Source organism: Dermacentor variabilis, chromosome 1, assembly GCF_050947875.1.
Source record: "Dermacentor variabilis isolate Ectoservices chromosome 1, ASM5094787v1, whole genome shotgun sequence".
NCBI classification, from domain to species: Eukaryota; Metazoa; Arthropoda; class Arachnida; order Ixodida; family Ixodidae; genus Dermacentor; species Dermacentor variabilis.
The window spans coordinates 221,193,578-221,203,984 of NC_134568.1; the positions used below are offsets into that span (position 1 = coordinate 221,193,578).

The 10,407-nt window shown below is 48.0% G+C and overlaps 1 protein-coding gene across 1 annotated transcript; it reads left to right on the forward strand.

Annotated features, from left to right (window-relative positions):
* The first annotated feature begins 5,491 nt into the window (after positions 1-5,491).
* On the forward strand, positions 5,492-9,982 carry LOC142572993 (uncharacterized). The gene is made up of 3 exons (XM_075682483.1): positions 5,492-5,533; positions 6,587-6,624; positions 8,641-9,982. Exons 1-3 carry the CDS (start codon positions 5,512-5,514, stop codon positions 9,322-9,324), a joined length of 744 nt encoding a protein of 247 aa, XP_075538598.1. The 5' UTR covers positions 5,492-5,511; the 3' UTR covers positions 9,325-9,982.
* The last annotated feature ends 425 nt before the right edge of the window (positions 9,983-10,407 follow it).

The following is a 10,407-nucleotide window of genomic DNA, read 5'->3' on the forward strand; positions in this document are numbered from 1 at the left end:
AGAGTTGCCGCGGGCCATCTGAAATGCCTTCGCGTCGCGTGATGTAAGTGCACATACGGGCTCCTGTCAACGATCGAAGCCACTTCAACCGACAGCAGCGTCGCGGTTGAGGCGTCCCCCGTTTCGTTGTCCCCTCAGCGTGGCCCTTCGCATAACGACGCGGGAAAGTTACAAAAAAAAAAGTGAAGAAAGAAAGTAGAGGCCCACACCACCACGTGTCCTGATGTCGGCGTCGCTGACCAATCATGTCACGTCCTCGATTCGGGTGCCCTAGCACTGGGCGGCATCCGTCCCTCGTCAGTTACAAAGCCAAGGGACGAGAGAAACACGCGGGGGAAACGACGGGCAGCGGGCGACCCCGAGTCGGGGACCGTGGGGTCAACGCGGCAGAGGTTAAAGCTGGGCCTAATTGAACGGCGCCCTCGAGAAAGTTGCTGCGCGCTCTCCCCGGGGCGGCTTGCTTCCTCAGCCGGGCCCGCCTCGTTTGCCTTCGCGCGAGGCGCAGGGAAACAGGCTCTTTCGCTGAGCGATCATTTGTTTCGCCTGTAGCATTTGTCCAGTTGCGTTCAATCCAGGGCCGCGCCGGGGCCTTAAAAAGAGGACTCTAATGAAGCGCAGTACGAGTAGTGCGGATGTGTACACAGATCGCGAATTACTGAGCACCAGCAGTGTTGCGTACCGAGTCCGGGCCAGTGACACACTTTTGAGTGGGCGGGACTTGGCGAGGGTGCGCTGGAAGAGTTGTTCGGTGCATTTATGTTCGTAATGGACCGACCGATTGGTCGGCGATTTGGTGGCCAATATGAAGAATGACCAGTGCGGGGCATTTACGAAACTAGAAAGGTTAGGTGTGCGGAACAAAAAAAAAACAAGGAAGGAAGAGGTATAAACGCGCAAGCAACACGATAACAAGAAAGCAACGCAGCAAGAAAGAAAGAAGCGAAACAAAAGTTTGAAAGAAGATTTACTGAGATTTATTCGCAGCAAGAATTGATACTTACAATGACTAGTTTTGGCGCTTGGAAATGCGAATAAATGGTGTAAGAGAAAAGTGCAACTGAAAAAAAAAACAATCTTTTACCACTTCCTGGTAGCCATACGTCTGCTGTAGAATTCCCTGAGATACACAAATAAAGGCTTAAAGAAATAAGTAGCCTGAAGTGATTCTTCTAGCTATATCAACTCACTCACAGGTACCGCAGCTGTCTTTCACAATGGACACGTGTATCTTCCCGATAATATCCTCTTCGCCATGCACAAAACTTTCGTTCCCATTGCTAAGTATTGCCTGCCGTGGTTACAGAAATCATTGCATAGACGCCACCACTCTCAGAGTGTGTGTTGGCCTCGAGATCCCGCATAATGTACTGAGCGCTGTGGTTAACGTGTCCTTCTCCCAAATGCACGCTGCCAGAGGGGCATGCGCTTGAATCCGAGGAGTAGCCGAAGTTTTTCGTTGAGCTATGACGAGGGTGAAGCTTGTGGTGGCCACTTGGTCTAATGACGGTGACGACTTCGCGACGACCGAACGGGAAGGCCGGATGGGCAGACAGAGCAAACCCGGTTTCGAGTTTTTAATTGCTCTCGGAGTAAAAAAGGGCGCTGTGAAAAAAAAAAGTCACGTGCACGATAAAATGCAACCTTGTTCCCGTACTAAGAACTTACAAGCTCAGCAAATTTTCCGGTTCTAGAAAAACCTTGCTACTGTGAGTAATCTGGCATACCGTAGGGAGATTCCATCAATGCTCCTTCACTTAAAGATGACCTTCTTTAAAAGACGGTGGTGTAAAGTTCTGCGCCTGTGAACGAGGACTTCGTCAATTTACTTTGGGCCGTAAACGATGCGAGACGCGTCAATCCGGGGCACGAAAAGTATTTGCTGAATGCTGCCAGCCAGGTCTCGGCCCTGGCACTATCAACTGAGTCGTTACTGGCTAACTTCGTTATCGCATAGTTGTTAATTTTTATGCTTCACGAACCCTCACTGTATCGAGCTCCGCCAGAATAATATACAATTTTTGAACATTGGGATAACATAACTAACTGAAACTTGTTCGAAAGGCGTTTATGGGAGAGAAAAAAGAGCGAGAGAGAAATCGGAAGACTTCAGCGATTTCTCCAGCTCTGAATCCATTTATTACAGCAGCACTCTGACAGATGGCATAAAAAAGAAAGAAAGAAAGCTTGCTTTCGATGCTTGCAAGGTCATATTTGTACGTTGCAGTATTGCTGCACCGTCCGAATTACATGCACAGACGCCACTCTTCTCGCAATCTGCCTCTCGCACAACACTTCACATAAGTTGTTCATCTCAGTGAGCTTAGCTCAGTGGCTATAGTTCGACCAGCTGAATTCCGTTCCCAGTGGCGGAGATGGGCAAAGTTTTCCTTTGCTTCGCCATATGTTGAGAGTGGGGCCGAGGGCGGATGTGGCCTGACAGCACGACCACAGCATTACGGGCAGGACGGGCAGAGACTGGAATATCAACTTTCGAGCTTCTAACTGCGGCCGCAGCTAGTAACAAGGGCTGGCATGCATACAGCGGCTTAATGGAGCAGCGGAGAAAGGAAGGTAACATATATTTCGGGGTAAAAACCCCGAGTAAGAGCACTTCGTGGTGGCGAATACCTGATTTGTGAAAGCGTATGGTAAACTATTCTCATAATGCTTTGAAGCCTTCCCTATCGGCACAAGTTCCTTGTGCCCTGTCGAATTATAGTCGTAACCTCATTATCGACAGCAAGGGTGATTCCACGGTCAACGAAAACAATTTCCACTGCTAGAAACCCTGCTGGCAGCTTAGGAAGTCAAAGTAAGTAACGGCAATAGCATAGTTCCTTTAATTTTTGTCGAAAAAGGAAATACTTATTATTAAACGTATAAAAACTGGTGGTGGTGCTGTATCGCGATGAGTTTCACAAGGTGAAAAAGACCTACATTCGTGGAGCTAAGCGTACTTGAGGGACCATTATGTTGTACATTATGACTGTCAAGCACTTGGAGGGAGAATTGGGGCTCGAATACCTTCGGGGACATGTTCTTCATGCGCTGCAGTAGCCCTGCGGATCTGGTGTACTGATGTTGAGCACAAGCGCGTGGACGCGGCCTTCGGAGCCCGGTATTCCGATAGTGATTGAACGCAAAAACTCAGTGTATGGTTGTTCGCCATAGGAGGTCGTCACGGTTAATCCACATTCACCACCGATAGTTCTATTTGACTTTGGTGCGTAAAGCCTCACAAATTATTAACAAAATCTTAACAAAGTTAAACGCCGAAAAAAGAAAAAAAAACATCCGAGGACACCTAAGCACTACTTATGAGTTGTGAACGCGAAAGCATTAATGTCCAGCTGAACGCCGCTGAGCGACCCTTCGAGTTTTGCGTTGCTAGTAATGCTTGCGTTAATGTTCGTTCCGCCCGCCGTATATTCGGAGAATCGACGACGATGGCGGATTTCGCTGCCTGCCTCATCGCTCGTTTTGCTGCGTACTTCCGCTCCCTTACTTCGTCTGCGGTGTACTGGCGTGGACGGCCACGTTTCGTTGCTGCCGAGCTTGTGGCCGCCGGCGATGTAGATGCTTTAGACTCCGTAGCGGTACGTGCTGCCCGAGCCAGCAAGGGCGAGCCAGCGTCACGAGCGAGCCGTGACGTGGCGTCGCAGCCAATGGGAACCTATTAGGGGCCGTTTTCTCACTGCCACAGACGTCGCCAGCTTTCTCTCTCAATGCCCCCCCCCCCCTCATTTGACGCTTTCGCATTAAAAAAAGAAAAAGAAAAAGAAAGCGCGACGGACTACAGCCTCACGTGGTTGCATTCCGGGGCGTGTACAAGAGACGGGCGCAATTTTCGCTCGCCGTGTAGGATGTGGCCCCTTAGGCAAAGGGGATTTCCGGCAGGTCGCAGTGACGTAATGACATCTTGTTTCATTGTTGCCCCCGGAGGAGGGAGCCTCGGCGGCTTTTCGGCTCGACCGGTGGCGCGCGCGCGTCTCTTACGTCAGCTTCCGTCTGTAGAGTGTCCCAGCTGCAGGCTACCTCGAGCAGAAGTAGTCAAAAGTGGGGAGGAGGTGGGGGGGGGGGTCTTACACGCGTCCTCGGCGTTCTCAACCAGTCATCGATCATGGAGAATGAGCGAGCATTTCGAAGACGTGTCCTTTTGCCAACGCGCCTTCGAAAGCGTCGCGTTTGCAACCGGAGAAGGCGGCCGCGCAGCCCTCGCGCTACGGCCGACAGGGGTCGGGCTGGGCACATGCGTGGACGCTGCTGCCGTGGGACCTGATGCGCAACGCGAACAGGAAGCCGTCGATGGGTAAACACGACTGACGAGCGGCGCACTTTTCATTGTCGGGTGAAGAAGGGCATCGCGTCTTCCGCGACGATACGGCGCGGCCGCCGCATTGCGGAGGAAAGATTTATTACACGTCGGTGTCACGATGTCTCGGCAGCTAAAGATGCGTGGGCTGCGCAAAAGAATAAACGAATATTGTAAGGAAAAAAAACCAGTCTTTTCCCCGGTCTAGAAGAAGCGGAATTGAAAAGATGCAGAAAACCAAGTCGGGATTTACCCTATTCTGTGTTTTGAAACTTGAAGAAAAAGCTTGAATACATTTTAAACTTAAAAACGCTGAAACTTTTTAAAGCTAGAAAAAAAGAGCAAACGTGATTTGCACATTCTCTTTGTTATTCTCGTATTACTACATACATAAATGGCACGCAAGGAAGCTTAAGTGCTGGAAACTACTGTTCTTTGTAGTACAATCAGGTGAAGAAACACCAGCATTAACGCGCAAAGCGGGATGAATACATCCAAACGACCAGCCGTCTTGATTTCGGACAGACATGTCCCGTTCTTGTAGAAGGGCGTACTTGATTTGCCCAGTTTCTGTTTCGCCATCCGGCACAAATAATGCTCCTTGGCGCGAGCAACACTGACCTGAAGCTGGAGAGTTTACAGCTCGACGTGGAGTTGCAGGAATCGAGAGCAAAACCCCTCGATCGGACGAGCCTTCGGGGTGTCGGAAAACATCACGGAGGAGGCGGAAAACTTTAATCGGGGAGGCAGGTTGGAAATTAACGTTGTACTTGTGAGCTCCGTACAAGCATTTCTTTCAGTACGCATTCTCGTACCGCTGGCTTTTGATTCTTGCGAATATCAAGAGCGCCTTGGCAGCATTCACCCATTATACCCACTTTGCCCTTAACAGTCGACCTGAATTTCCTCACTAGTTCCCTTCCCTCTCTTGTTTTGTGCTCCTGGAAGTTTGACCATTTTATTCTGCAGATGCAAGGCATCAAAAGGGTGTAAATGTGGCGGTGCCCGCCCGCTCCTTATGTGGTCCTTATAAAATCACTAACACAGCATCAGTGACTCAGTGCAAGTAACTAGACTGCGATATCCAAGATTATATCAGTCAATTAAGGGGTTTTGGAGAGTTGAGATCCCGTAAAGAAAGCATTGCTTTCAATTTCTTTGTTCTTTTTCCAGCAAACCTCACAAACGCAAGAGGCATCATGAACTCTTTTCTGTTTATTGGTGAGTAATATTGCTGCTTTTCCTTTGTATAGCATTACGCGCATTTGATAACAATGCCATAGATGGAGGGATAAATTGGGATAAGTGGTGGGATTTCGTTGCTCTTGCACTGTGTACGGCTATATCGAGACAAAATGAACACAGGTAAGGAAGGGAAGCAGAAAGAAGCGCACAATACTGACCAGTTTATAACAGGATCACATGGCGTATCTGACTGCGAACAATCCGCAACTGACACGCGGAAACTAACCAGCAGAGCTATTCAAGTCTCGAGTTTGTTCACAGCCAGGTACCCCTTTGTGATCTAATAATAAACCAGTTCGTAGTTTGCGCTGCTTTGTGCGCTTTTTCATCGAGCAAGTAGTAAAGAAACCGAAGGTGTCTTATTTATGTCTGAACATTGCTGACTTCTTTTTGGAACATCGATAAATGCATTGTCAACAAATAAAACTGGCCAACAGATGTCTCAAAAAGTACTAGCCCGTTTGCATCTAGAAGTTTAAAGAATTACGCGCTTAATTAGCAAACACACTGAGCTATACAATCTTACACACTTAACTACTTAACCTAGCAACCTCGCTTGTTATTACTTGCTCTCACGATAACCCAATATATCGCTTCACCTTATGTCCTTAATTATTAAAAAGGAACGAAAACAAATGTAAAGGGTACCGTTATAGGATACGCAACATAATTGTCTTGAGAATGCATGTCACCCTCAACTTCGACTTGGCGTCAGCGTGTCTTTCTTCCGTATTATGCCGAAATCACTACCGAAGGGCCTTGGACGTTGCTTTAATTTGAGGTGCCAGCGACTATAGCCGTTACATGGAACCCGTTTCGTTGTAAATACAACGTTAACATGACGTGCTGTGAAATAGGTGCGCTGAAGCTGCAGCTGAAATACGTTACGCACGTGTGCCGTTCTGCACTGAAAAAAAGAAAAAAAAAGAACACAAGCTTCATGTAGCAGATAAAGTGTGTGTGTGTGTGTGTGTGTGTGTGTGTGTTTGTGTGTGTGTTTTATTTATTTTTTTCGTTTATGTTTTGCAGCGCTCCTTGGCGTTGCCTCGGCGCACCCTGGTGTGAGGGTAAGCAACTTTAGTGCACTTCATAATCTTAAACAGCCCGTTATAAAACTTTTCTTGAGAAGCGGCCATCGGCTAGTCAAAGAAAAAGTTCTTTGCTACTTGTAGTGAAAACTTTGTCGTTCCTATGTATTAAAAAACTTGTTCGTTTGAATGCTAATAAGTGTGCTAATCAGATGATTTTTTTATCGTATTATTGTTTTGTATTTTGTTTCTTTCTGTATGCTATGCGCGCACTTATTTCCTTCGTTTTTTTTTTGTGCTCACATCATCTTTCAGTACACTTACTGTTTTTTTTTCGTGCCTTATAGCCAATCGCAAACCATACCCTTCTGCCTTGTTATTGCTTTATTCCTTCCCTCTTGTTATGACAAAATTAAAAAAAAATGTGGATATTACTCATAATATTGGCCTATCAGTGTAGCAAATAGGCGACATTTACAGAGGCTTGGTGTGCGCAAAGCAAATTGACCTTGTGAAGAAGATACCTTGAAATTTCTGGATTAGTTGTTTATGACCTCAAGGATTGTGGCACCACCTGGCAAATGCTAGGTAGTTCTTTATCAATAGAAATTAAAAATACGAAATATAATTGAGTGAAAACACAACCAGGCCGCAATATTTTTTTAAAGACAAAGAAGAAATAAGCTAAAATGCGGACGACAACGTGAGGTATCACTGACATCATTGGCATAACGATATTCACGCGAGATTCAAGAAGGGTCGAAGAAACGCAGGACTAGAGTGACCTTAATTATTTCCACTTATAAGCCACTTATAAGAGAGATGCGAAAGAGTAGTTTGGCAGTATCGCTTCGTCTAGCATTTGGAGTGAGTGTTCCTTTAGAGAGAGAGAGAGAAAGGCAAAGGAAAGACAGGGACGTTAACCAGAGATTATCTCTGATTACCCTGTACCGGGGGAGGGGCAAAGGGATTCGATACATGAGAGAGAGACAAAAAGAATTTAAAAAACCATACACACATACGTACACACGATACACACGAACTGTTTCTGCGGGCCCTGCCACGCAGTCTGCGAAGGCGTTCCTAGTGTTACGCAGTGTCACCCGTCCAATCTTACGTCGCACAGTGTACAGTCACAATTTGTCAGAAAGTCCCGTGTCCTTTAAGTACCGCAGCAACGCCTTCATAGCGGATCGCGCTGATGTTCGCGTAGGCCAGTTTCCAAGGATGTTGTTTTCCGTCATTGGGCGCTTGTCCAGTTGGTCTAGGGTGGCTGAGAGGGCTGCTCTCTGCGGGTTGAAACGAGGGCACTGACAAAGAAGGTGCGCGATTGTTTCGTTGAACCCACAGAAGTCACAAAGTGGGCTGTGGGCCCTTTAAGTGTTTATGCAACTACTGCGACCAGCGAGTGCGCTCCAAGCATGCCTGAATTATTCAAACCGTTTGGTGCGAGTATCATCTAAAATGTCAAAATCTTCGGCATCGTGTTTACACTACAGCGAAGCTGTATATGTATATAGCTCCGTGCATTTTTTCGTGTGCTTCAACAAACGCTATCATCATCATCAATGGCTCGTACCCCTGTAGCACTCCTATCACCATAAGCAATCAAAAAATGCAATGGCTCATAGCCCCATAAGGCAGAAGCTACGAACACTCAGCAAAGTGAAACGAACAGTGCTTAAATTTTTTCTAATCACCCGTACATCGTACAGAATAGCATGCCGAAAACTTTAGTCATCAATGGCTCATACACCTCTAAGCAATGGATACCCCAGAGCAGCGCGCTTCATTCGTCTTGTACAGTTCCTATGGGAAGGCCACGTATAGTTAGACAAATAATGACCACCGATCAAGGCAATACATGAGTTCGTACCTTTCTTAAACATTATGTGTTACCTCTGTGTCGTATGCTGAACAGCTTCGCTTGTGACCCACCTTTGCGGAGTGGAATGGCTCAAGATTTTTTCACTTCTTGTTAACTGCATTGTGGGCATTTACTGTGCTCGCCTTTCGCTCCTTGGCGCTCCAACATCGAGTTGTTGATGTACGCAGCATCGCCGCGAGGCGTACCTGCTGCCCGACGGCGCGGAGCTCCTGCTGGGCAGCGTCAAGACGACGTTCAAGTGTCCCGGCGACGGCTACTATGCGGACGTGGACAACGACTGCAAGGTGTTCCACATCTGCCACGACGTGCTGGGCCCGCAGGGTGCCGCCGACCACGAGATGCAGCACTTCAGCTTCCTGTGTGGTAACCAGACCGTCTTCAACCAACTGAGCATGACCTGCGCATACGAAGAGGACTCGGTGCCCTGCCAGAACGCCAAGGACTTCTACTACTTGAACGCCAACATCGGCGACCCCACCGCGGAGTTCCTGAGCGACAATGACATCCAGCGCGCAGTGCCGCTGGTGCCGACGCTCAAGGCGCACGCAGCATCCGCCGCCCTGTCGGCTGGCCCCGCACTGTCTGCTGGCCCCGCCCGGACGGCTGGCCCCGCACTGTCTGCTGGCCCCGCCGTGTCTGCTGGTCCCGCCCGGACGGCTGGCCCCGTCCAAGGCCCACCAGCCCCGGGTCCGAGCCCTCTTCTCAGGGCGCCTACTGCTGGACCCCCGAGTAGGAGTCCGGCTAGGGGTCGAGGGCGCGGTGCGGCTGCATCGGAAGTCAAGGAAGTAACGGTCACGGCGCCGCCGACCACACCGCAGCCAGCGGCGAGCACGACACTCAAGGAGGAGTAGAGACAGCAGCTTCGACTTCCTCTCTATCATTCTCATCGTTCGCTCTATCCACGCGAACATAGCCCCATGTATTACAGCATGTCGTCACCCCACTCTGTCCACAGAGATACGCCTCTTCGCTCGACATTCCGATCCTGATCTGTCAACGTTTAGGGCAGCCAGGCAGGCCTCGTGGCTAGCCTCCTCCTCTTTATTGTTATAGCCTCGTTTAAATCATGGCGCGTTCTAGGGATGACTGTAGTGCTTTGCTTCAGCTTGCTGTCTTCTGATCGATATAATAGCTTGGCGCCGTATGCGCTCTCACAGCTACTAGAAGGCGAATTTTCTCGCTTAATTTTGGGGATTAAATATGAAAAATCTGTGAAAATGTACAGAAGCTGTGACGAAGTACGTGTTAGAAATACCGTGTTAGTTTCTAGACGCACTTTACACTTGAAAAGAAATCCTCGTTACGAAATGGGTTGCTTCGAATAATTGTTCTGGATCACCCGGGAAATGTTGGTCTTGATGAAAAAGAAGGAAAAAAAAAACTGTGTTGTGTTCACAAGAGTCAGCGAATAGCATGAAAGGTTCTGTCAGTATACGAATGTAGTGGCGTTGCTTTTTTACGTGTGAGGACTTTGCGACTGATAACGAATTCATCACAATAAAGCTTTTTTTTGTGAAGTAGTTGTTGTGAATTTTGCGACCATCGCACACCCTAAAATAACCATCGTTTGCCCATTTTCAGTCACTGACGTCTATAGAAGCATATGAAGGAGAGACGTGCGCACTGCTAATGAAAATAATGGCTCCATGGATAAACCATACGTTCATCTCAGGAGAACGAAGAGAAACTGAATTCAGAAAATCACGCACTCCTTCAATGTATCGTACCAGTCTTTGCGTAAGAGAGAAAAAGAAAGAAGACAGAGTAGAGATGAGAAAGGAAAGAGGAAAACGGAAAGATAGTTCCACATCCTGTCACTGCACCATGGTGGCTTGTTGAGCATCGTTGTGTATTCTATAACTTGGTGCTCAAGTGTCTCCAAGAAGCCAAACTATCCGCATTCACGAAGCAGTACTGCCTCCTACGGACTCAGA